Below are 26,948 nucleotides of genomic sequence, written 5' to 3'. Positions count from 1 at the left end.
ATGACACACCGAGTCCCTTCCATAAAATGTAAAAATAAAACCTACCCCATCAAGACTCAATGTGCTGAACGCACCAACTAAATAGGTTAAGTTATCCCCCATGGACGCTACACTGCTGACATCACATCATGGAATCCCAGCTGGTGCATAAAGATAGGAAATAGGAATTAGGTAAGTAAACATTTTCTACAAAGATGCTTTATTCTATACAGTTTCCTATTCTTTTTTTTTTTTAATTACAAACCACACATTCCTGCACTTACCAAACCCCTCAATTAGCTACTTTCATGCCCTAACAGGTTGTGATGACAGCAGCATAGTGCATGCTGAGATATCAGTTGAAATGCAAACCAGCTCTTATTCTGCTTACTCTGAACATTCAGCACATGCTTCTGACCTTGGCAGGCTTCCAATACCACATTTAAAAAGTCTGGTAACATAGGAGTGCTGGAAAAGACTGCTTTTTATTACCTGGCCTCAGCTATATAGACTCATAGACTTTAAGGTCAGAAAGGACCATCATGATCATTTAATCCAAACCTCACCACTCCTGTAATAGACCCCTAACCTCTGTCTGAGTTACTGAAGTCCTCAAATCATGGTTTAAAGACTTCAAGGTGCAGAAAATTCACCATTTATACTAGTTTAAACCTGCAAGTGACTCGTGCCCCATGCTGCAGAGGAAGGTGAAAAACCCACAGGGTCTCTGCCAATCTGACCTGAGGGAAAATTCCTTCCCGACCTCGAATATGACTACCAGTTAGCCCCTGAGCATGTGGGTAAGACCCCCCAGGCATAACTCAAGCAATTCAAGAGACCCAGTGTACACAGGATTCTAAATCACTGGAACCCAAGATCCTTTGTCTGATGTATATAAAAGGGACAGAAGTACGGTGGCACCAAATGTCAGAAACTAGAACATTGCCACCAAATTTGAGGAATTAGGAGGCTTGAAACCCTAGTTTGAGGAATGCAAATAAATTCAGAAGTGGGCCCTTGTGCTTAACATAAAAAAAATAATCAAAGCTCTTATTCTCTCTACAATATCAATCTGCCATGAACATGCAAGTATGCAGAACATTTTGAAATGAACTTGGCTACCAGTCTCACTGCACATGGAGCCAAGTCTGCTGAACCATTCACCAGCACCATAGCAAGCAACAGGGCAGCCTTCAACAAACTTAATCCAAAGGACAAGTCCATCAGAAGGGGGAAATAAGTGCTAGTGGCCTGCTTTTCACCAAAAGAGGAAAATGGAGGAGTTGAGCACAAACAGCACCTGAAATGCATGGGCTAATCTGAAAAATTTACCAATCTGGAGGAAATGCCGGGGGGGGGGGGAGGAGTTGGGAGAGGATGGAAACAGTTCAGCTGACACCAGTGCAGAGAGCTGTGAATGAAGTTTCCAAAGGCAACCTGAGAACCAGATCTGTTCTGGGGAAAGCCACTGACTGTAGCCATAAAAAGCCAAAAGAAAAGGAGTACTTGTGGCACCTTAGAGACTAACCAATTTATTTGAGCATGAGCTTTCGTGAGCTACAGCATAGGGAAGGCTTGACATTAATAGGCCCATTTACCGTAGGAAACTAATTACATCCTGCACAAAGACAAAATTACAATGTAATATGCTCAGTGTATCCAAGAATCTAGTGATCAAGAAATCTGACAAATTATTTTAAATAAATTAAGTTGTAGTTAAGCGGCAGAAAAGGAAACAAAACCTGGAAAAAACACAGTTCAAAGCAAAATAAGGTATTAATATTAAAATATGATCGCCCCTGGAATAAGTTTCTGCTTCTAAGTGTACCCCAAAAGCACTAACCCATTCTGTTCTCCCAAAAAAGGGAAGCAGATGACCTGATTTCCACTACCTTGCATCCTGTGTATTCATTTACCCTCATGCAAGGAATGCAAATTGCTACCAAATCAGAATGGTACTGATTTACACCCAATTTTCATAGAAGAGAACAACCATGAGGGATGAGGCAATGGAGAAACAGGCTCCAAATCTTTTCTATTTCAGAAGCTGGTCAGTAACAGGGCAAAAAGTTTGTCATAATCAGACCTGAAACTGTGCATGGCACACTGTTCCTAAAATTCCCCCTGTGGGCCCCATTCTTGTCAGCAAAACGAGGCAAAAAGTCTCATTATAAATATGTTGGGCATACGGATGGAGTCAGCACTGAGTGGAGGGATGGCCTGTCACGGTGCAGTCTCAAAATTTGCTTTTCTGAATGGCTGAGTTACCCTGCTAGATTTTCATACATTGAGGTTGGCTATATGAGCACTTGTGATCACTTTTTTCTTCCCCTTCAGGACAACTGGGGCTCACCTAGTATCCTGTAAGGAGTCTGGGAGGAAAAAAAATTGTATAAATCTTATATAAATTAACGCAAACCAATGACAAATATAAATAAAATGTTTAATACCTGTAATTTATTATATACATATGCAAAACTTATCTGCACTCTGCATGTGCAAAAGTATACACTTTCTTGCCAGCACCCAGAAAACAGTTAAGCTATGTAAGTTTTTACCTGATTTGTCACATTGTGTAAAAAGACACTGTGCACAAATGAAACCCCCAAAGAAAATCAGAGGCTAAAACAGAAAGCATTCAATTACACACTGACAATTCAATATTGCATCACACTCACCAGAATAAATAAGTCAAGTATATTCATCACAATTTAAACACCAGTCTCTCTCCATATATTTTCTCTCTGTTTTGGTCTCCTGCTGTATTGGGAAATATGCTTCAGATACTAATTAAGTTTCAAAATGAAAAAAAAAAGTTTTCCTGCACAATTTTGGGGTTTACACAAAAATAATTCCAGACTCCAGTGAGGAGATTTCATATACTTTGAAAGATTTCTACTTTAAAGCACAGGACAGAATTGCACACTAAGGCTTCCTGTGATATGCACTACCCTGACCTCCGGACAGTGCTGTGATGTGTAAGCACAGCTGAATTGTAAATACAAAACCATTTTCAAAAAGTTGAATACAAAGTGCCTTTAATTTCTTTTAGTAATACAGGTAAAGAAATAGCTACTGTGACTGTGCAGTTGAAGCCTGACCTGGAAGGGTTTTATGAAAACTAATCATTTCAGACTATCAAGTAGAAAGGATCTGTCATCCGTGATAGCAGAAACAGACTAACCTTTACTTTTTTATACTCCTACATTCATGAATAGATTTTTTACACCCAATTTAGTAAAAAAAAAAAAAAAGGCACATCTTCAAACACTGAATTAAAAATCTAAAAACCAAAAAAAAATCCCAAACGTTTAATTACGATGAACGTCACTGGCTTAACATGTAATCCTTATAAACAGGAATAGGCAGTGTTTTGTTGTTGTTTGTTTTTTACTTGAAAGTCTTTTGAAGAGTCATCAGATATTGACGACATTAACAAAATAAAATTAACTATCTGGTAGAGAGTAAACAGACTTTTGGATATAAAATATTTTTTTAGTACTTTCCTAGCTGATTTACAAGCAGTAAGAATGCAGTAGATGTACAAAGACATGTTAATTAAAATATAGTAACCTGTACAAAGTTTGAAAAATCATTAGTAACCCATACTAGCTATGAGAAAGTATTTCCTGACTGCAAAGATGAATTAAATTTCTATATGAAATATCAAAAAAAATTTAATTATTGTTTTATGAGGAAACAAATACAGCACAAGGTGTACTGTGTTTGAGGAAGGTTGGCAATGGAGATGATATTCCAGTTATATTGTATAAGACAAATGACAACACAGTGCTTTCAAGATTAAAGAGCTGAACTAATCTTGTAATAGTGGTTAATTACAGCATATCTCTGCCAAGTACATAAGTAAAAAAAGGATAATCAGGGCTTTATTTCATCTATTTTTATCTGAAATGCAGATTTAGCTCTAAACTGAATATTTTAGAAGTGTCATTTTCTAATATACACTTTTGAAAATGTCAGTGGATCAAACAGTGAATACGTTTTTCATTTCCGAAGTTTTTTTCAACATTTCAGATTATTGTTTGGGGCTAATATATAATTTGGGCTGACAAAGACCTAGAGGTTCAATTCAGTTTAAAAAAATGAACAGCAACTTGGTCATAGTCCCAACATTCAGTCATTGTCTTGAGTGGATAATTCTAGAAACTACAGCAAACAATTCAGTTGGTCCCATTAAGCAGAGCAAACATACAATGACATGTAATCAACCAATCAGGTTACAGTATCTTGCATCATCTCAAATATATATATATATATATATATGTATATTGAGCAGGTACAATAGAGATGGACCAATTTTTATGTTATTCAATATACACAGTTTTTAAAAAAATACAGAGGCGCACTGGTAATTACCTTCATTTGGGTATCTGTCAATTACTACTACACAAACCTGTAACAACTATTCAAAGGGTTCATTCATTTTAGCAATGTATTGAAAAGATGGAATGCTACACCACTGCCAAAACAGTTTATAATAGGGACAATGCCCCCTTTTTCCTTACAAGTCAGGTCACCTGCTGCCAATATTGGTCCTTCCACTTTGATGCCAGAATTGGTGTTTCTGGAGGCAGCAATGACATGAAATGCTCTCTGAGAGGCTAAGTTCCCTCCTTCCTTGTGTATCTACTCATTTTGCATGCAATTTCTCTTCCCCCACCTCTTCCTTATTCCTTGGCCAGTCTCTTCCATTTACCCCCAATAACCTTGTAACACTTTGCCAAATGCTTCTAGCATTAGAGGTTAGCAACAGTTTCAGTATCGAATGGTAGAAGTCCTACTAACAGAGAGCTAATGCTTGAAGCAGAGTAGAGCAGTGATCCAGGCTTTTTGATGAGACCACTCACTGTGGTAGCGTGGGGGGATAAAAAGTAATGCATCATTAGATTAGGGCTGTGAACCCAGAGTGCAATCGCTGCAGATTTAGATGAACCCTGTGCGTATTGTTTACATGCTTATTTTCTGAGAGGAAACTTATCTTTGTAGTGCATAGTTTGACATAAAGGTGCAATATGGGCATCAAAATAGAGGGCAGAACTCTCTTGATACTCATTACATTTGAATTTTTGGTTCGCTAAAATTAAATCAGAAGTATTCACTAGTTAAATTCAGGATGACAACTGCAAAGTTATTTGATATCACAGAGGAATTGCAAATGCATCTTGGCTTGATCATAAAAAAAAATCTGAAAATTCTGTATTTCACACAACTTAATTCTCATGTACTCTTCCAGACTTTGGAACTGCTTGCATAAATAACTGTTTCATATTTTAAAAACCTGATTTTTAATGCAAGAAAAAACATAAAAGTGTACTGTACACTCAATATGTAAAAACAGATGAAACTGTAAAACCAATTTTAAGATTTACAGGGCAGAAAAAAATTCCTTAGCATTTGCTTGAGCCAAAAAGCACTAGTTATATTCAAACGCTGCAAATTCCTATTTTCCAGGAAAAAGGTTTATTATTTGTGTTTTACTGAAATCGGTTGGCACGGGCATTCCAGACATAAAAAACGCCAGTGTAATCTTGGTCACACTGGTAAATGCAAGGTATAATGAAAGACAAGCATTTTTTTAGAAATCGAAGGTTCTTCTGTTTAATTACTATTTTTGTTAAGACACAAGGTTCTCAAATCAGAAAAACATCATTTTATTGCTTTAAACAATGGCTGAAATTTACAACCAAGCTATTTTGAACAGAAGATGATATTTCAATATTTTGAGGGATCCTAACTCAGGAGATTTAAGACACAAAGCAGTACTTTTATCTCTCAAAAATAACTAAGGAACATAAATGGCATTCATCTTTTTTTTTTCCACATGTCAAATGAAGAATGCAAGTCTGATTTACTGGTGTATGGGCCCACATAAATCTTGCAAGCCAGTGCATAGTTAGTCAATATTTCTGCTGGCATTTTGAACTAATTTAGTCAATGGAAACTAATTAATAGCTTTTATTCCAAAAATCTGCATTAGTTTCTTTTTGTAAAAAATTAACCCTGGCAAGTATTAAAAATAAATATTTTAGGGTCAAACTAAAGCCTTGTTTTTCTATGCCCTTTCCTCCCTTTACATATTTTCTTGCTCACCAATAAGCAAATAAAAACTAAAGTCGTACTATACGAGGAGCTGAAATATGGAGGCAAAGGGGTGACCAGGATAGTAGAAAAACAGAACAAAACCACTATAAATCAGTTAACGTGTCCTCAGCTTCTTTGCCTGCCTCTTACGTTTCAATTCCTCCTCTTCACGTCTCAGCTCTTCTAGGTCCTCTTGGACACCAAGTCTCAAACTGCCAAATAAGAGAAGATATCAAATCCTTTACACTACTACTACCCAGGAGACATTAACGTGTACAACTCCTGCTCTCCTTTTCATGTAGAAAAAGTAACTAACCCAAATTTAGAGTTTAAATTAAAGTAATAAATACACCAAGTATTCAAATATTTGAAGTTTGGCTTAAGACATTTTTCTTTTTAAATGAAAGCTGCAAGGTACCCAGAAGTTTAGGTTTGTTGGGTTACAAAGATCTCTCTCCACTTCAAGGATGCACAACAAGCCTAGGATATTTGGTTAAAAGCATTTTGGGGTAGAGAGAAAGATATTTTGCGCAGGTGCTTTACAATTAATACCACTCTTTCCTTAGACTTTTAAGGGGAGCATCTAAAACCTTCAAAAACAGGTTTTTCAATTAAACAGGGAGCCAGGTGATCAACACTGAAAAACCCTTGTTTCAGGGTCCCAATCACACAACCTGGTGAACAGCAACTGCTGTGTAGCATTCAAGTAATTGATTGGACAGTTGGTCCCCATAACTCCATATTGCAGGCTGACTAACTTTGTGAGAAGATTTCAGAGTAACAGCTGTGTTAGTCTGTATTCGCAAAAAGAAAAGGAGTACTTGTGGCACCTTAGAGACTAACCAATTTATTTGAGCATAAGCTTTCGTGAGCTACAGCTCAAGTAGCTGTACCTGGGGAAGCAATCAAGACCTACTGGCCAACCTTGGGGTGAGAAGCTGCAAGTATGCAATACATAACACACCTTTTAAAAGACAATGTAAAGGCCCAATAATGGAAACAGGAAACTTCTGTAAATGTCTCTATATTTGAGTCCTGGTACTCAGTAGCTGGGGTAAAACACTGAGTAGATTTTATAACTGCACCACATTCCTCTTCAAACCATGCAGAAAATAAAAATCTACTACAGACTGTTGGTCTGTGTCATATTGCCATTGAAGAGAGGCCCCAGATATGCATGACTGAAATTCAAAAATCTGCTTTATTTTTCACTATTTTATTATAACTATACTTGCATTTCTGTGTCTGGACACTGTTTATATATGCATTTACTAGTCAATTCCTTTTTCCAGCTCTCAAGAATTAGCAAAATTCTACAATATTTAAGTGATAAACCACAAGGTTTGTTAACGTTTTTTGACTGGAACTATAAGACACTTAGGGAAGATATTTGGCCTTAAGTTGTATGTAAGCCTGTTTTCACAAAGCTTATATTTAGGACCAGATTTCACCCGACAAATGTCCATTTTAACTCAGCTGCATGACTTAAAGATACTAGTACAGTCGTAAGGAGAAGAAAATTCTTGCTACCAAAACTTAAATCTAATTCATACCTCCTGGCTTCCTCTTTCTGTTGCTCTTTCCAGCTGCTCTCCATGTAACGTAAGGCATAATCACTTTCATCTTTATATCTGAAAGCAAATACTTATATTTAATCCAATATAATGAGAAACAAAAATTAGAGCTAGTCAATACTAATATATATGGCTGAATTATGAATAGGCATGTTTTTTTAAAAAGATTATCCTGATATATACCCAATTACATTTCTCCAAAAAATTAAAATCAAGTTTTAACCCACTGAATAATAAACATACTTTAACTTACTTAATCGAGTATTTGTTAACCCATGTTCAATAGTGAATTACAGAAAGCGTGTCCTGTCCTATGCAGCACATCTGACACTTGACACGGCCCATTCCATTTAGTTTCTGTTGCAGTGCTAACTATATCAGACCTGCTGTTGAAGGTCCAGGTGTCCATAACAGCATAATATGGAAAAGACTGAAATCCTTCCTAGTATTCTTCATTAAAAACTAACAAATGTATCCATATGATTTAGTCTTTGAGCCACAAGACCAACATAGTAAAAGAAAAGCACTTGACAGTATGCCAGGTTTTTTTAGTCTCTTATTTGAATAGTTTTGCTCTTTTTCTTATCTAGGACTTTGTATTGTTTAGTTGCCCACCTTCCTTCTCATCCACCAAAAAAAGACAAATGGAAGTCAAGTAGAAACCAAGTAGGCAACTGCTTCCTCCTTCACACAATTCAACAGTTTGAGGGGGTTCACCTCTTGTGGTTGAATAGTCATGATATTTTAATGACAGCCATACTGATTGGTAAGACAGCTGTGGAAGAACAACTGCAAGCAGAAGAGGATAATACTTCTGCTTCACAAATCTTCAGGTCAAAAGTGTTCGCCTGATACTATTCAAACTAATTAATTCATATGGTGGGTTATGCTTACATGGCAACTCTATTAGGGTTGCCACACTGTGCCAAAGAAAATATTGTTTTATCAAGAAAAACTGAGGTTTTTGAAATATCATTACGTTTAAAAATATACCTTAAGAAAGGAGGCAGAGTACGAAACGAGGAAAATAAAAGGTTTCATTTCTTGGTCAGTGTGTACATATGTTTATTGCTCTATGCAACAAATATATCAGAGGTTTGACCATCTGACAGAACAGTTAACACAAATTGAAGAGCTAGTTACAGAGCTTGACCCTTAGGCAACAAGATACTATAACGCTGAATATAGCATAACTATTTAGAAGATAGACTTACAGGCTTCCATAGAAGGCATTAAATACCACAGGGCTGGAAATACATATTGTCAGGTATCACATACGGCAACGTGAAGAATTGATAATTTCGTCATTTATGTTCTATTACCACAAAATTTTATATCATTCTAGTTTTTAATCAAAACATCATGCAGTACTTCGTCAAACGCCTTATAGAAGTCTGAATATATTATGCAAAACTATTACTTTTATCAACCAAACTTGTAATCTCATGAAAAAAAGAGATATCAAGCCAGTTTGATAGACTCTATTTGCCATAAAGCCGTGTTGATTTGCATTAATTACATTACCCTCCTTTAAGTGTTTATTAATCAAGACCCATATCAGCCACTCCGCTATCTTGCCTGGGACCCACATCAGGCTGCCAGGCCTATAATTACCCAGGACATCCCACTTATCCTTTTTAAAACTTGACACATCATCAACTTTCTCCTCATCTTCCGGACCTTCACCAATGCCCCAAGACTTATTGAAAATCAACATTAATAATCCAGTGAGCTCCTCAGCCAGCTTTTTTAAAGTCTTGGATGGCAGTTATCTGGACCTGCTGATTTAATAACGTTTAACTTTAGTAGCTTCTGTTTAACACTCTCCAAAAATACTTGTGGAATTGAAAGCACGTAATCACTATGTGATTAGACTATAACATCTGTTTTACCCCCAAATACAGAACAGGAATATTTTTTGAACTCTTCTGTCTTTTCTGATTATTGATAATTCTACCATTTCCATCTAGTATTAAACCAATAACATTGTCAGGGGATTCTTTTTGTTTCCAACATATTTTTAAAAGTCCTTCTTATTGTCCTTAATTCTGCTGGCTATAGATTTTTCCTTGTGTCCTTTTACTTCCATTATCAATTTTCTCAAAAAGAAAAGGAGTACTTGTGGCACCTTAGAGACTAACCAATTTATTTGAGCATAAGCTTTCATGAGTTACAGCTCACTTCATCAGATGCACGAAAGCTTATGCTCAAATAAATTGGTTAGTCTCTAAGGTGCCACAAGTACTCCTTTTCTTTTTGCGAATACAGACTAACATGGCTGCTACTCTGAAACCTATCAATTTTCTACAATTCCTAACTTTCAATTTATATTCATCACTGTCAACATCTCCTTTCTTCCATTTGTTATATATATTTTTTTATTGTTGCCTTCACTTCCCCTCTAAATCAGATTGGTTTTTTTAACCAGCATGACCTTCCACCTCAGTTGTTGAATTGTGGACATTGGAGCATTTACTAAGATGTTTTTAAATGATCCTCAATTATCATTCACATTTTTTCTGATTAAATTCTTCCTTCCAGCTGATTTGGCTCATAATTGTTTTCAGCTTTGTAAAGTTGGCTCTGTTAAAGCATCAAGTATATATATGGATATAAGTGTGTGTGTGTGTATATATATATATATACACACACACACACACACTCACTCTACTGGTTGGACTTTCTTCTGCTTGCACATTATAAATGTGATCAAGTCATGATCACTTGTAACTAACCTACCATTAATTTTTAGTTCTGTGATCAGTTCTTGCCTGTTAGAACAAGGTCTAATAAAGAATTCCCCTATGTTGGGTGCAACACTAAGTGTTTAACAATTTACAGTTTCAGAAGAAAAGAGCTGGTCAAACAAAATTAATGTAGGACATGAAAATATTGTTACATCTTAATTTCTCTTACTTATTCCGATCATAGCCAAATATTTCTCGAATATGTTTTGATATTTCTTCCTGGGGTTGCCCTTCATCATCAATGAAATCATCCATTTCAGAATCATATTCCTCATCATCTTCTATTTGTCTTTTATAACTTATAGGTGGAAGAGAAGGCCTTGGAAGACCTAAAGAGAAAGAGTAAAAATATTTACGACTTCTGTAACTCATGTGTTACAAAATAATCTTCACTACTGAAATGATTTTTATTATTTTTCTATTTATGCTTTTCCCCATTACTTCTCTCCCCTCTTCTTCTTCTTGATAAATAAATGATTTCACTGGACTCTGTGCAGATATATCTATTATTTGAGGTACAATTTGCAGCTCTGGGCTGCAAGACTGAGTTTTTAAAAAAAACCCACTGATTTGGACATTCCAAGAGTCTCAGCAAGAGGAAATATTTCCTCTAAGCTACATGTACAAGACAAGTTTCCCATCATTACAGTCAACTGCATCCCAGAGGAACTGCCAGAATGAAAGGTAAATTTATGCCTGCATACTTGCTCAACCATGGAATTTCAAATACACTGGTTTGCAAAAGTGCTATCCCATTTACAACTGCAAAGATTTTTTTTAAAACTTCACTTCCCCATGCCAACAAGGTGGAGTAAATCCAGACAACACTTACTAAGCATACTTCACAGGTTTGTTGTGGGGCCTAATGTTTATGAAGTACTTTGAGATCTTTGAACAGAAGGCACTATTAAAATTTAATTAATTCTTCACTATTTTAAATGACACCTGGCCTCAGGAATCCTTCATTTCTTCCCCTTTGGCCACTCACCCACCTACCCTTAAAAAGTAGCTTGTGGTTATAAAAGTTACCTGAAAAGACCTAATTACATTTTTTTGGCTAGTTGGACTCCTCTCTCCTTCCTTTCTATTTATTAATTTTGTTCTTTTTCACTGGAAAAGACCTCACCTATCTGAGGATCTTATTTTCTTGGGTGTAAGTGTCAGGTGAAGAGGAAAGAAATATTGCAATGAGCAGCAAGGGGAGAGAAAAAGTCATATTGCTATTTAGTGGCACTCTTCAGAATGCCATTCTGGCTATCAGATACACTTAGAAAAATCTATCTACAACCTCACTTGCAATTCTGATCAACTTCAACCTCAGAAGTGTGCAACAAGTAATGCATGAAACTTATTTATAACACAAAAAAATTATTTGCTGAAAACAGCATACCTTGTGGATGAAACACTGGTCTATGCCCTGGAGGAGGTCTTGTTCCATTCATTTGTGCATTACTTGGTCTGGAGACTAGATTTTTAGATGAAATTGTTTCTGATACAACAGTGCACTTAGGTTTTGGAGGTACAACTGAGCCACTGCCTGGTCGCCCAGGTCCCATGCTTGAATTGACTGATTTTCCAGGTCCTGTACCCACACTGCTCCCCAGCCGCCCAGGCCCGCCCGTCCCGGCATTGCTCCCCGGCTGCCCGGGCCCGCCCGTCCCCGCGCTGCTCCCCGGCCTGCCCGTCCCCACACTGCTCCCTGGCCGCCCTGGCCCGCCTTTTCCTGCATTGCTGGGCAGCCGCCCAGGCCCGCCTGTTCCTGCATTGCTGGGCAGCCGCCCAGGCCCGCCTGTTCCTGCATTGCTGGGCAGCCGCCCAGGCCCGCCTGTTCCCGCACTGCTCCCCGGCCTGCCTAATCCCGTACTGCTCCCCGGCCGCCCGTGCCCGCCTGTGCCTGCACTGCTCCCCGGCCGCCCGGGCCCGCCCGTCCCCGCCCTGCTCCCCGGCCTGCCCATCCCCACACTGCTCCCTAGCCGCCCGGGCCCGCCCGTTCCCGCACTGCTCCCCGGCCGCCCAGGCCCGCCCGTTCCTGCACTGCTGGGCAGCTGCCCGGGCCTGCCCGTTCCTGCACTGCTCCCTGGCCTATCCATCCCCGCACTGCTCCCCAGCCACCCAGGACCACCCGTCCCTGCACTGCTGGGCAGCCTGCCCATCCCTGCACTGCTCCCCGGCCGCCCGGTCCCGCCCATCCCCGCACTGCTCCCCGGCCTCCCAGAGCTGGAATTTTTAACAATTTCATGCTGAGGGGGTGCTGCACTACCCAGTTTTGTATGGACAGAAGTAGATTTTTTCAGATTAAGTTCTTTAGCAGACTGTAGTTTCTGAGCCCCATTAGCAGGTGCTTTTGAGCTTGGTGTATGAGAGCTTGACCCAAATTTTCCTACTCCATTGACTGAAGATTTACTATGGATGCCACTCGATGACCTTTTTAAAGATCCATTTTGTGTAACTTTTGCTTTTTCCACTTGACTGGATTTGGAAGAAGATGATGACCTTGCATGTTTGTTGCTAAACACAGGCCCACTGGATTTCTTATCAGCGCCACACTGAGAGGGGAAGCTGCCTTTTGAAGAGGAATGTTTATCCACTGAGTTTTTACTGAGTTTTGCGTTTATAAACTCTTTATGAGAAAACACTTTATTTGAAGTTACATTCTTAATCTCTTTTTCAGGTTTTTTTTTCTCTTTTTGGGTTTCCCCTTTTTTGTTTTTCCGGTCCAAAAATTCTCTCTCTCTCAATTCTTCTGCTGTTCTTGGCCTTTCTTCTGTCTTTTTCACTACTTTTATTTCTACTGGTTCATACTGTTTTTTTTCAGCGAGCCTCAGAAGATCTACAAAGTTCATAGGGGTAGGAGCACTTTTGGGAAGTGCCTTTGGTTTCACTGCAGCTTTGGATGGTTTCTCTTCATATTCTTCTGGTTCATGCTCAGATTCAGTCTGACTGTATTCAAATCGCTCTGCCTCATCTTCTGTCATATATTCTGCATCTGTGCATCGATCAACACTTTCACAAGTCTGCCTCTTTTTAGGCTTCTCTTCAACAGGAATGCCATTATAGCCATAAAAGTTGTCCTTAGTCCGTGAAGCCATAGCTCTTGCTTTTCGGTCATGTTTCAGTTCAATACGCTTAGCTAGAAGTTCCTCCTTCTTCCTTTTTGCCTCTAGTTCTGTAAAAGAATATCAGGAAAAGATTTTTCAGTCACGTCTAATCTAAATTTCTGGAGATAAAGAATTCCAGAGGGGTTAAGTAAATATTATGAAGAACATGGCTACAGTTCAGTCTGCATAACAACAACTATAGGGAACATACACACAACTTAAAAACACCAACAGTCTGAATAAAGTCTACAGCCAAAAGATTTAAAATTAATCCAGACGGGGTTAGCGTATCTAATTTTTAAAGGCATAATGTTCTGAGGTAAAGACAGGAATCCTGGCTTTTTGTCACTTTCAGACACTGTTAAATACAGTTTTTTCAATATTAAAAACTGTACAAAAGTTCAGAACAATTCCTTGTGCCCTCTCCTGGTTCATGCTATTAGTCCATTCTTGCTGCTTTGACAACGAGTGCAGAAGTGCTGTTGAGCAAACATTTGGATTCACAAAGGAGAACATGCGCAGCCCTGCTCTACAGTGGTTCTGACTCTGCAGGAATTATGAAAGGACATTCCAAAGCGTGGGGATCTATAACAATAATATTCAAAGGCGCGTAAGGAGTAGGGTAAAAATGTCCCAAACAGAGTCACTGAAGAAGTTGTTCTCCAGTAGGGAATACTCTGAACAACTTTAACAGGTACCTTTTCCCCTATTTTCTTCTTCTTTCCGTCTCAGAAAAGCTTGCACTGCTGCAGAATGGACACCTTTGACTTTTGGATCTTTTTTGGGAGGGCCTACTGCCAAACTGTATCTTTTCTGCAAAGAGAAAGCAAATTGATCAGAAGAAAACAAAGGTCTTAATATTTATAGCTGTTTTTACTAAGTGGGAAAATCACAGTCAATGAGAAGTTTAGGCTATCTACACTACGGACTTTATAGCAGCACAGCTGTACACTGCACCTGTGCAGCCTCTCTATGCCAGCAGGAGAGAGCTCTTCTGCCGGCATAATTAAACCACCCCAATGAACGGCGGTAGCTATGTCGGCAGGAGACGCTCTCCTGCCAACATCGCGCAGGTCACACTGGTGCTTTTGTCGATGAAATTTATGTCAGTCAGGGGTGTGTTTTTTCAGACCCCTGACCAACAAAAGTGTTGCTGACAAAAGTGCTAGTGTAGACAAAGCCTCAGTAACAGGGATTTATCTGGCTTTAAATAGGTTAACAATGAAAGGCAATATTCATTAAGCAACAGACTTTAACAAGAAATGAGGCGGCTCTGCATTGCACAGGAACAGGCCCTATGTACAAAAGTCATAGCAAAGGAGCCATTCTGGGCATAAAAAGGACAAGGAACCAGAAAGGAGGAAATGGACCCAAAGAGAGGACAGAAGAGAATCAGAAGGGATGAAGAGGAAAAGGAGGGGAGATTGAAAACGTGTGCAATAGCCACACCAGTGGTCTAGTAGAAACAGCCATTAGAATGGACCCAAATGCAGCTCTACACTCCCCGGCCCAGTAGGGGAAAGGAGTACCACAAACATCACACAAGCCTTTGTCTGGAGAGTGAGGTAATACACCTCACTCTTGCATGACTCCCCCCTTTGCAGATGGGAAGAGTTTACAGGCTTCATCCAGCCTTCCTTGTCTGCCTGCATACAAACTAGAATCAATATAACTACATTGGCTCTATTTTATACGATTAGTTATTTTTGATGCAAATCTGTGTGTGAACCCTAATGTCAGATTAAGCATAATTTCTTTGGATGTAATTTAATTTGGTAAAAAAAATCAATTTACATTACATCCAAATAGGATACTCTTAATCCAAAATATGTGTCCACACAAAGATTTCCTCTGACATAATTAAAGGTGTGAAACTGATGTAGTTATTTCAGTTCCAGTGTGACAGCAGTCAAGCCCTTTGACTTAAGTGGTTACTATCACACAGAACTTTCAAGGAGTGGAAGAAGTAAAAAGGAGAGAATTGGCGATTACTGGAACTTCTTCCCTCATACAAAAGAGGCTTCAAACTAAAAAGGGTTAGAGAAGGAAGCAAAGGTGACAATGGATAAGATAATGGAAATAGAGGAAATTAGTTAAATCCAAAAGCAGCTGGGAGAACCAAAGGAAGGTAATTTTAGAACATGTATATCTTCCTTTCTGCTAATAAGCAAAAGCCTTTAGCTAATTGGACAGCTAGGTGAAACAAAATTGCTCTAAAATTTTGAGATTCCTCCCCATTTGAAAGAATTGCCTGGGGAAATGAGCTGAAATTCTGCCATATATGAAACCATAAGTATTCCTACAGCTGGTAGTGTGCTGAAACACACCATCACTGGTTAGTCTCATTCAACAAACATCATGACCAAGACACTTAATTTAAGAAATAATTTTACTGGATAACATCTGGAAAAAGAAATCTATGCCCAAATACCTTGGAGGTAGAAAAATTGGTTAGCAGTGTAATTTTACACATACTTAAGTATATGTCCAACTGGAGTTTTTCAGCTCTAATTTCTGATGAAGACTGCCACATACCAACACAAATGCTTTGCGTGTTTTATATAAAAATACAAGCTTGTGTTAAAACAAACATGTATATACTAAGCTTCAAGGTTCAGAAGATCATTTCTACTAAGCACTAAGCCAAAACTGGTTCTTAGAACACCAGCTGCAAGGCTCCTGTAGCAGCTGTTTAAGAGTTGCCTTTTAGTAATTCCTGAAATTGCTAAAGCAAAACTAAAAAAACCACAATCTCATTTCAGTAGCAAAACTTGACATTCAGCATCAAGTTAAAGAGCCTTCCAGAACCTGAATGTATCTACTGATAGATATGTCTACACATAAAACGTATCTTCACAATCTGAGGACTTCTTGCAAACCCCTTACTCCTTTGAGTAGTTAACTCACACAAACAACAATCCTTTGCACTTGCAATTGAAATCCATGGGACTAATCATATTAGTAAGGACAACTAGAGAGAGTAAAGATTTCCAGGGTTCATTCGAAAGGCACCAATAGCAGTTTTGTTAGTTGTTCAACTTTGCTATTAGGTACAAAATAAACTGTCCGGGGAACTAAACAGTTCAGGGGATCTGCATTGGGATACGAAGTTTTTCACATCTGGGTTTTTGGTTGAAATCCAGCCCGTGTTTGTAGTGGGTGAAAATATTGCCATATAACAATTCTTCAGAGGTCTATGGGAAATGAATTGGCACTTTCAGTCCACTGCTTATTGGACAGATATTTATACATCATCAAGACTGATCTTTCTGTTGACAGTTTCAGACGTTAGACCTAAAACTGAAAAGACAAAGACTGAACTACCCTCTCGTTCTTAGAGGCAATCCTTCCAGAACAAGGTTGACGCACCCTGGTGAGCACTTTAGAGAACCCTGCACTGCTACTACTGGGTTATAGTCTTGCTCTGTGGATGATTTCATTCCTAAAGCTGATAACACATTTCACCAACAGAAAATTTACATTTGAAAATTTATCATTCAATTTCTACAACTGATTTTAAAAAATGAATGTACAAAAAGGAAATTTTGTTTAAGAGTTTTGTACAGGAGGACTTCTTGGAAAAAAATGCTTCACATATAGCAGGGCGAAATGCAGAATGATCCATCACATTAGAAAGGCTTATAAAGAAATTAAGCGTTAGAGAAGCATTTTTGAGCACTGTATTATAATACAACAAAATACACTGCTTTCTGGTGAATAAGCAGCTCTACAAGCAACCCCTCTCAACACCATTTGTGTGTGAACTTGTAACAAGAGTAAACAGTAATATTTTTTATAATTAGTCTTTCCCAGTCAAGGAAGCTTTCTAAATGTCATTTCTATCTGATCTTGAAGATGCAGCTACAAAACACTGCTCAAATTATTTACAGTATTTCTCATGTTACGAATCACTAGTTCTGTTCCAAAAAGTATTTTCTTCAAACTGTTTGTAAGCATCATTAAATGAATAACCAGAACAGGTTTATAAGTTTAGCTCTGTTTAAAAAATGAATGGTTGGTCAGAAGCACAAAGCTGTTCCAGAACCATCATTCAATGATTAGTCTAAACTGTGAGCTACTCCAACATCAGTTTCCTGGAATGACAGACAAGATAAGCATGAACATTTTACTTTTTAATCTAGTAAGCAGCATCTACACCAATCAAGTTTCACACAGTTATCAGAAAGTTTGTCAAAGGAATGGAGAAACAGCCTTTAGAAAAGAGCAGGTCAAGCTATTCTGGAACCGTGTGCTTCTCAAACTGTAAACACTGATTATCTCTCAGGGTAGCAACTGATAGCAGCTCCATGGCTAAATATTGCTAAAATGTACCACATTGGCTTTGCTTTCTCACAAAATATAAGATACGTTATCAAGGCTCATCCTCTGGGCGTTCAAAGCGCCTGTTCTCAATTGTACACTGTGCCCCTTAAAATATTGAAAAATTATTCATCCCATCAATGAGCTCTATTGGTAGAAGATATTCACTCCCCCACCATCCTCCTCCATGCTCAGAGGATGCTCATTTTTACCTCATCCTTCCTGAATTCTGCCCACAGCCAACCAACCCCTACCAGCCACAAACAAGCTGGATGTGGATCCCTCTGAAATTAGCTTACTGTGCCCCAGAACGAAGTGGAGGAGCTGTTTGAGGACTAAATGTTTTCAGACCTTGTTTGTCCATGAATGAGACTGCACTGGAGTCCCACAGTTAAGCACTCTACATAGCATTCTGAGCTACAACTAGACCATCAAACCAGCACAATTTTCTCTATGCTGGAAAAAACCCAGTGATTAATTTAAAAAGCTAAAGATCTGGGATCTACTGGGCTTAACCTGGTGGATGACAAGTAATAAATGTTAGACTACCATATGGGTGATTTCGGTGCAAATATTAAAATGCCTTGGCTAGCAGGAGCTAGAAGCATCAAAGTTGCAGCTCATAAATATGGCTGCTTAATGTATGGCCAAAACTTTTTTTGGTTTTAAATTTCCTTCGTAACATAGCACCTTTTCTCTACAAAAGAAACTATAAGGTCTTGATTCAGGGACAGGTCTTCTGGTGCTCATACTAAAGAGTCAGGTAGTTCATGCTGAAAATTTAGCTTTAGTATAGTTATTGCAAAATCCAATATTAATAGAAATGTTTCATAACTTGAAAAAAAATTAGAATGAATGGTTTGTTTCTTTTTAACCATTCCCTTGCACTGTCTCCAACTCAACAATGGCATTCTGAAACCAGAAAAGTCTATTTTGGCTGAACAAGATGAATGAAATGCAAAAGATAAACAAGGTAGAAGAAGAGAGAAAAAATTCAAAAATTACTCCTAGTTATTAATTTAAGGTGTTAGTAGCACAAGTTTATTAATTTTTAAAAATAGTTGTAATCTCTCAACTATAATCTCAGAAAACATGAAGGATAAAATACAATTCGAATAGCTAAAAAACAATTTTTAAAACTGAAAAAAACAAAAGCAATTTGAGCACCACTCAAACCAATAAGGTAAACCAGTGGCTCTCAACCTTTCCAGACTACTGTATCTCTTCCAGGAGTCTGATTTGTTTTGCGAACTCCCAAGTTTCACCTCACTTAAAATCTACTTGTTTACAAAATCAGAAATAAAAATACAAAAGTGACAGCACACTATTACTGAAAAACTGCTCTCTTTCTAATTTTTACCGTATAATTATAAAATAAATCAACTGGAATATAAATATTGTACTTACATTTCAGTGTATACTATACAGAGCAGTATAAACAAGTCATTGTCTGCATGAAATTTTAGTTTGTACTGACTTTGCTAGTGTTTTTTTTATGTAGCCTGTTGTAAAACTAGACAAATATCTAGATCAGTGGTTTTCAAACCGTAGGTTGAGACCCAGAACTGGATCGCAGAACGGAAGGGACTGGGTCGCAGTGGCTCTGGTCAGCATTGCTGACCAGGCTATTAAAAGTCTGGTTGGCGGAGCTGCCCAGCTAAGGCAGGCTAGTCCCTACCTGCTCCAACACTGCGCTGTGCCACGGAAGCAGCCAGCAGCAGATCCGGCTCCTAAGCGTGGGGGAGGAGACGGGGTGCCCAAGGGACTCCATGCACTACCTCCGCCCCAAGCACCAGCTCCACACTCCCACTGGCCGGGAACTGGCCTATCGGAGTGGAGCTGGGGGGGAGCAGTGCCTGCGGGCAAGAGGTAAGGAGAGCCCTGCAGCCCCCCTGCCCAGGAGAAGGACCTGCTGCTGGCCGCTTCCAGAGCACAGTGTAGTCACTGGACAGACAGGAAGCCTGCCTTAGCACCCCCGCTGCGCCACTGACCAGGAGCCGCTGGAGGCAAGCCCACGCCCCCATCCTCTGCCCTGAGCTCCCTGCAAACCCGGTGCACCTTCCTGCATCCCAAACCCCTCATTCCTGGCTCCATCCCAGAGCCTGCATCCCCAGGGCAGAGCGGTGACCCCCTACCGCACCCCAATCCCCTGCCACAGTCCTGAGCCCCCCCTCAAACCTAGAACCCCCTCCTGCGCCCCAAACTCCTCATCCCCCTCCCACACCCCAACCTCCTGCCCCAGCCCAGGGCCCCCTTCCCACACCTCAAACCCCTCATTCCCAGCTCTGCTGGGTCACGGGCATCAGCAATTTTCTTCAACTGGGTGGCCAGAAAAAAAGTTTAAAAAACACTGATCTAAATGAGTTGATGTACTCCCTGGAAAACCTGTGTGTACCCCCAGGGCTGAGAACCACTGAGGTAAACTATTCAAAAACCTCGAAGTTGATGTTCATTTGGAAAATTTCCTTGACCAGAGTCTTGAATGTCTTTGCTTACAGGGACAACTAAAAAAAAAAAAAAAAATCAGTCTGAACATTTTATACATGTTATTTTCATAAAACTTATTATGGTAGCTAAAAATGATCACAGAAAAAATATTTTCCTGCTTACTCTATCCGTTTGACAACATTTATCAATAGCAAGTTTCACTGTTCCCTCCATATAGTTATTTCCCCTTGATTGTGTTGGTCTTTTACATAGCAAGAGATTAATACAAAAAAATTAAAAGTCAGATCCCTACATACACATTTTTGTCACAGACTCTGCTGGACCCTAGAGCTCAGTTATGAAAGAAAATCAAGCTTAGAGTTTAAAAACAAACAAACAAAAAAAACCCCTTCAGTCCAGACCAACATTTTGTACCACATCCTATGGCTTGCCCATTATCATATGGAAGTTGGTCTAATAGAATGGTATATCTAGGCTCTGGTTTATGAGGTAGGACGCAGTTACATGAAACCATGTATGTGTGGAATAACTGTGGATAGGTGTGTCATGTTTTTACTCATCATGTCCAATCTTCATATTTCATATGCAGAAATGACATGCCCAAAGTTTCCACTGCCCATTAGAGGAGGTAATACACATTCCAATGACCACCAGTAGATCTTTTGAGTCTTCAACTGCTCATAGCCTTTTTCAAGGATACACTTTGGGTTATAAGCTCTGTTGGCTAGATCTGTTCATAGCTGTTCGTGCATTGGTGCTACTTCTCAGCCACAGAAAGAAATTTTATAGGGATGGGGCTTTTATAATGGTGCAATATAAACCATGTTACTGACAGCCGTGTGTCTGCAAATTCCGCCGGAGGCTACTTCTTCAACATTCAATTTGCACTATACCCATTTAGATCCATCAGCATTAGTCCACACGGTTCAATTTACTCACTTACCACATACCTAAGTCTGGTTTACCATAAAATAACATCTCTTCAATTAGTGCAGGTCTGGAGGAAAGTTGTTTCAGTTTTGAGTGACCTCCACGAGATTTAAGTGCTATTCTCTTTCAGGTTTCTAATTGCTGTGTTTTATAAATTCTCTATAATAAGGATTGGCCCTTCATCAGAAGTAGAAGAGATCTCCTTTGTCAGTGGATTTCAACCTGGGGTCTGCAGACTCTCTCTAAGGAGTCTGTGAAAAGTTTTCATTACCAGAGAACAATGGTTTTCAACCTGGGGGTTGACAGACTATGTCTAAGATTTCCAAAGCGGTCCACACCTCCATTTGAAATTTTTTAGAGGTCCACAAACGAAAAAAGGTTGAAAAGCACTGTCTTATGTGAAAGCATTACAGTTACTGATGAGAGGTTCCTGGCAGCAGCCAGAGCACAGAACTAAATAAAGGGGTGATTTTAGTTGTAACTATTCTCAAAGTGCGTGTTAAAATGTTTGTAATTTTATTTTGCATATTCAATATTTTGCACTTTTGTAGTACCTTCCATCCAAATATCTCAAAGTACTTGATCTCCATTAAGCCAAAGAACACCCCTGTGAAGTAGAGAAGTCTCCACTTATCACAAATGGGGAAATGGAGACAAGAGTTTAATCCTGCACCCACTGAAGTCAATGGTAAAACTCCCATCGATTAATATGGTGCACAATCAAGGTACTAATGCCCAAATCCTGAAATGTATTTAGGTTCCTAAATTCCATTGGCACAGATGGAAGTTAAGCGCCTAAATACTTTCGAGGATCTGGGCCTAAGTGACCTGCCTAAGGTCACACTAGAAACCTGTGCTGGAGCAGAATACTGAATATATAGTACTGAAACCACTGTACAGCATCATATCTACAAGACAGGTAAAAATGTGCTTGCAGCTGCACCACAAGGGGCATATCACTTTTCTGCAGCTCTTATGGAAACTTTTGGCAACATCTGCCTAATAAGCTCATTAGCCAGGTGTATATACTCATGGTTGTATTTACTGATAACTTTACAAGGCGTTTTCTTTAAAAAAAATAAATAAATAAAAAAAAAATCCAACATATCCCTTACCTTGTAATGGGAATACTCTCCGAATTAAACCACTACTTACAACATTTTTTATTATTTCTGAACTTGGTTTTCTATGGGGAAATGAACAGATCTACAATTTTACTGGGACATGATGCAATACTATCATTCCCCATCATCAATGCAAATTCCAAATGGACACAGCCTCCGTGCAGCTCAAGTACCACTCCAATTATCTTTAGCTAAGTCCTTAAGACAGTCTGGCTGGATGTTCAGTCTATGACTCTCTTTGGCAATCTTATTGTGGCACTTAAGCTTTTGATGACTGCCTAATCACCAGCCATGTAGCACCATTAGTGGGCAAACAGGATTTGTAATTTGTTATACCATCACTGTTTTTAACTAAACATATTTTTCTTTTGATAACGACAAATTCAGTGAACTTTCACACAGATAACCTTTTATATAAAAAAGTGATAGAGAACATCACTTTGGCTTCTAGCAAAGGGCAACTCCCTAGAAACTTAATAGGATGAAGCAATTATAAACCTTTTCTACTAAAATCACATTTAAATTCAAACATATATGTAGAACCAATACCAGTTATGCACCCAGAAAAGGATGTTGAATGACTGATCAAATGTTCTGGCTGATGAACCAGAAAGTAGTGTTTTTGTTCCAGTTTCAAGGCAGGCTGCCCACCCAACCTCAGCATTCCAACTCCACCTTAATTGCTCCTCTTAAAACAACAATTTATGGCCCAGATTGGAGCCAAGCTGTCTCTATGCTAGACCCAATTACAGCCCCTCCTCTCTGAATTGTTGCATAGAGTTCAAAAGTCTGGGACTCAGAGGCTCTAGATCAGAAGTGGGCAAACTACGGCCCCGTGGGCCACATCCGGCCCATCAAACCATTTAATCCGGCCCTCAACTCCTGCCAGGGAGCAGTGTCGGGGGTTTGCCCTGCTCCTGTGCTCCAGCCAGGGAGCTGGGTCGGAGGCTTGCTCCGCTCCGCGCGGCTCCCAGGAAGCAGCCAGCATGACCCCCGTCCGGCTCCTATGTAGTATGCAGAGGTGTGGCCAGGCAGCTCTGCACACCGTTCCATCCACAGCTCCCATTGGCCGCAGTTCCCTGCAGGGGTGGCACCTGCAGACAGGGCAGCACACAGAGCTGCCTGGCAGCGCCTCGGAGCTGGAGGGGGGACATGCTTCTGGGAGCTGCTTGCGGTAGGCACCACCTGGAGCCTGCCCGAGTTCCCCCCCCCCGGTACCCCAATCCCCTGCCAGAGCCCTGATCCTCCTCCTGCCCTCTGGACCCCTCAATCCCAGCCCAGAGCCCCCTCTTGTACCCCAAGCCCCTCATCCCCAGCCCCACCTTAGAGACCTCACCCCCCCGTGCCTCAACACCCTGCCCCCATTCCTGATCCCCCTCACTCTTCTGCACCCAAAACCCCTCATCCCTGGCCCGGCCCCACCCCAGAGCCCTCACCCCACACCCCCCAACCTGGAGCCCCCTCCTAAACCCTGAACTCCTCATTTTTGGCCCCACCGCAGAGCCCGCACCCCCAGCTGGAGCCCTCACCCCCTCCCGCAATTTCATGAGCACTCATGGCCCGCCACACAATTTCCATACCCCGATGTCGCCCCCGGGCCAAAAAGTTTGCCCATCCCTGCTCTAGATTCCATTGGGAAAGCATACAATAATTTTAAGGGAAAACTGCAGCAAGACACTCAAATCGATATTCCAAATACAAGAAGGAGATTGGTAGGGAAACACAGAAGATTCTGAAGTCTGGAAGCCAATGAATGATACATAGATGGGAAAGACTGCAGAGCAAGCTTTCCAGTGCCCTTAAATTGACAGTCTCAAATACCCAGCCCTTCTGCAATCCCTCAGGGACATTAAGCAACCTGTTTTGGTTTTCCAGTTTTAAAAATCTTGTTGCCAATGACTTTATTCCACTCAAAATACTATGCTGCAAGAACATTAAGGTTAAAGCAGCAGAAGTCAGGAAAAGGCTACAGTGAATCTATGACCCTAATGAGCATGCACTAAAATACGGTCTAAGTTAAAGACCACATACTAGTTCTAAAAAATTCAAATACACTTTTCTACAAATCAGATGAGTATGCACAGCATCCTGTTGTTTTTTTTTCCCATTGTCATAAACTGGAACATTTTGTCCTTTACTGACCAAGACCTATAAGTCTTCATTAACACTCACATACTAAAAACTTATTTATAGTAAATAAGCCTTCCTTGAGTAAAATTCAGGGAATAAGTTACTAAGAAAAAAGCTAATGTAGCTGTGAATTTGTGGCCTTTATATGCCAGGAAGTTTTGCTAATGACTCTGTATGGTACATTTAGCATGAAGTATGATGCGTAAGTATGGTTTATTGTATACCTTTCATACAAATGGCTTTCATAAACTCAGGCATACACAAACATCTTGTATTACTGTGATCTAAGGTTATAGAAAAATGTATTAAATTGCTTACACCATATGTGATCATTAAAGATATTGCAGAGAATACACAGAAGGGGGAGAGTTACCTAGCATATGAAACCATAACTTAATTGACTTTCCATAGTGTGAGTCCTTAGTTGTACAACTTCAACATTCTTGTCACATAATTTCTTAAGGTTTTCTAAAAGAAAAAAATAAAACAAATTGTTCTTAACTGTCCTGCAGGTTTGCAAAGAACTCACAATAGCATGTGTAAATTCTATAATCTGGAATTATTCTGCTAGACCCCACTAAACCACATTGTCCCTTACATTTGAAGTCAACAGGGGTGCCTTAGATGTCTATCTTCAGAAGCCCACAAGAAATAGCCTCTCCTATGAACCTTAGCAGCTGCATCTAAAAGGCCACACAGCAGAGTTCCCCCTGCACATCTCACTGAGAAAAGCAACCCTACCTAAGCCCCTCCGCACTACACAGATGGCCTTGCCTACAAGCAGAAGTTGCACTAATTTCACTTGTATCAGTGCAGGGAGACAGGGAAGCCTCAACTCCTGTAAACCTGAAATGCATTTTTTCACTCTACAATTAAGTTAATCATGCAAGTAAATCCTGCTGATCCGGCTTCCTTTGAAGACAATGGCTATGGCTAAACACCTATTAAAAGCAACAGAAGCAGGACTGGGCCCTTGAATAGTATAGACCCTCTGACATGGAACATGAGAGCTCTTTCAACAATGCATCGTAACAACATATAACTATTTAGGATAGGCAGCAAATACAAGTATTCCATTAAAACGGCAGGAGAAAACTGAGTAGACAATTTTCAGAGGAACAGCCGTGTTAGTCTGTATTCGCAAAAAGAAAAGAGTAAATTGGTTAGTCTCTAAGGTGCCACAAGTACTCCTTTTCTTTTTGAGTAGACAATGTAATTTTAAAGGTGTAAGACATCTAACTACTACAAGACACAAACAGATCAAGTGTTAGAGATAGAATACAACACACAGGCAAATGAATTACCTGTCAAAACAAAAGTTAAAGGTTCTGTTTTTCCTGCAACTGCTGATTCCTCACTAATACCAAAAACAAATGCCTCCACCCCAAAATTTACACCAAGGTAAGTGAAGGTATCAAATGTTACCAGGGAAACAGAACCCCAAAGCTCTGACTGAAGAATGGACAAGACCACTACAGTATTTAGCACCAATAAATTTCCTTAGCTGGCTGGAGTGATCACTGCTGAAAAAGGAGAAAGAAGTTCCTTGCCCTCTCCAAACAGGTACACTATGTTAGAAGTAATTTCAGCCCCTGCCAGTCCAGGGTAGCAGAGACAGGAGCAAGGGAATGCAAACCATCTAACACAGTACTACCACCAGGCCACTTGCCCCCTACCTGCTTTCAGATTTCACCTGTACCCATTACTTGGCTCATTTTATCCATAAATCTACATTAATTCCACATAAAACTGATTTTATTCCGTTTGTTGTAAAAGCGAACAAAGGCTGACATTCATTTTGTTTTAAGAGAAAGAAATTAACCCCAGCACACTGCAGTCCTCCACCGGCCACGGCTGCCGGCTTCATTTCACAGCAATCCAAGCTAGAAAAGCTCTCCGGGGCTGCCTCGGAAGGGCGCTGCTCCCGCACGGGCTTTCTTTCTGCATCGGTGTCCCACGTTGCAAATAAACCTCAACTGTATTTTAAACGCCAGCGAAAAGGAGGATCCAACCCGCACCCCAGTAACTGCGGCTCCCTGCGCAAATTTCACCTGAAGGAGCGTCTCATTTCGGGCAGCTGGGCAGAGCAGGCGGGGGACAAGCCCCCTCCGCTCCCACAGCGCCGAGAGCCGTGGCTGGAAAGGCCCCCGCCGCGCGGCTCCCGGGAACGGGCAACGGACTCTGGGGCTGGCAGGGACATCCAAGGCCCGACCCAGCCCAGCCCAGCCCGTGGCCCCCCCGCTCCGCCCCACCGACCAGCTCAGGTCCCCCCAGCTCTCCCGAAAGCCCCCCCTCCCCCCGGCCGGCTCTCACCGACACGGCGCTCAGCCCCTGCTGCTCAGACGCCACCATCAGGATCTCCCGGAAATCCATGTCTGCCCGGGGCAGGCTCCGCTCTGCGGCTCCGGCGGCGAGACGGTCCCCAGACCTCCCAGCTGAGGAGGCCTCACTCCAGCTGCAGCTCCGCTCCGCTCCGCCCCGCCCCCCCGACCACTT

General features: G+C 40.4%; 1 protein-coding gene across 4 annotated transcripts; it reads right to left on the bottom strand.

Annotated features, from left to right (window-relative positions):
- Window positions 1-2,408: 2,408 nt before the first annotated feature.
- On the bottom strand, window positions 2,409-26,948 carry SPTY2D1 (SPT2 chromatin protein domain containing 1). Of its 4 annotated transcripts, XM_048855877.2 has the most exons (8): window positions 26,766-26,948; window positions 24,826-24,920; window positions 20,256-20,324; window positions 14,199-14,313; window positions 11,793-13,568; window positions 10,572-10,731; window positions 7,635-7,712; window positions 2,409-6,293 (listed from the first exon to the last, which is right to left on the bottom strand). In XM_048855877.2, exons 3-8 carry the CDS (start codon window positions 20,271-20,273, stop codon window positions 6,197-6,199), a joined length of 2,244 nt encoding a protein of 747 aa, XP_048711834.1. In that variant the 5' UTR covers window positions 20,274-20,324; window positions 24,826-24,920; window positions 26,766-26,948; the 3' UTR covers window positions 2,409-6,196. The 4 variants fall into 4 exon arrangements, with proteins under 4 accessions (XP_048711834.1, XP_048711835.1, XP_048711833.1 ...); XM_048855878.2 differs by lacking the exon at window positions 20,256-20,324; XM_048855876.2 differs by lacking the exons at window positions 20,256-20,324; window positions 24,826-24,920.

The sequence above is a fragment of the Caretta caretta genome, chromosome 6, assembly GCF_965140235.1.
Source record: "Caretta caretta isolate rCarCar2 chromosome 6, rCarCar1.hap1, whole genome shotgun sequence".
NCBI lineage: Eukaryota > Metazoa > Chordata > Testudines > Cheloniidae > Caretta > Caretta caretta.
The sequence above is the reverse complement of the archived record's forward strand: the minus strand, read 5'-3'. Positions and strand labels throughout refer to the sequence as shown.

What these genes read in the sequence shown, in the direction of transcription:
- SPTY2D1 (XM_048855876.2), bottom strand. Translation starts at nt 26,825, where the DNA reads ATGGATTTCCGGGAGATCCTGATGGTGGCGTCTGAGCAGCAGGGGCTG. An exon ending in AGAAGAAAATAGGGGAAAAG is followed by an intron (nt 13,569 to 14,198) that starts GTACCTGTTAAA and finishes ATTCTTTTACAG; the next exon opens with AACTAGAGGCAAAAAGGAAG. An exon ending in ACCAGTGTTTCATCCACAAG is followed by an intron (nt 10,732 to 11,792) that starts GTATGCTGTTTT and finishes CTTTCTCTTTAG; the next exon opens with GTCTTCCAAGGCCTTCTCTT.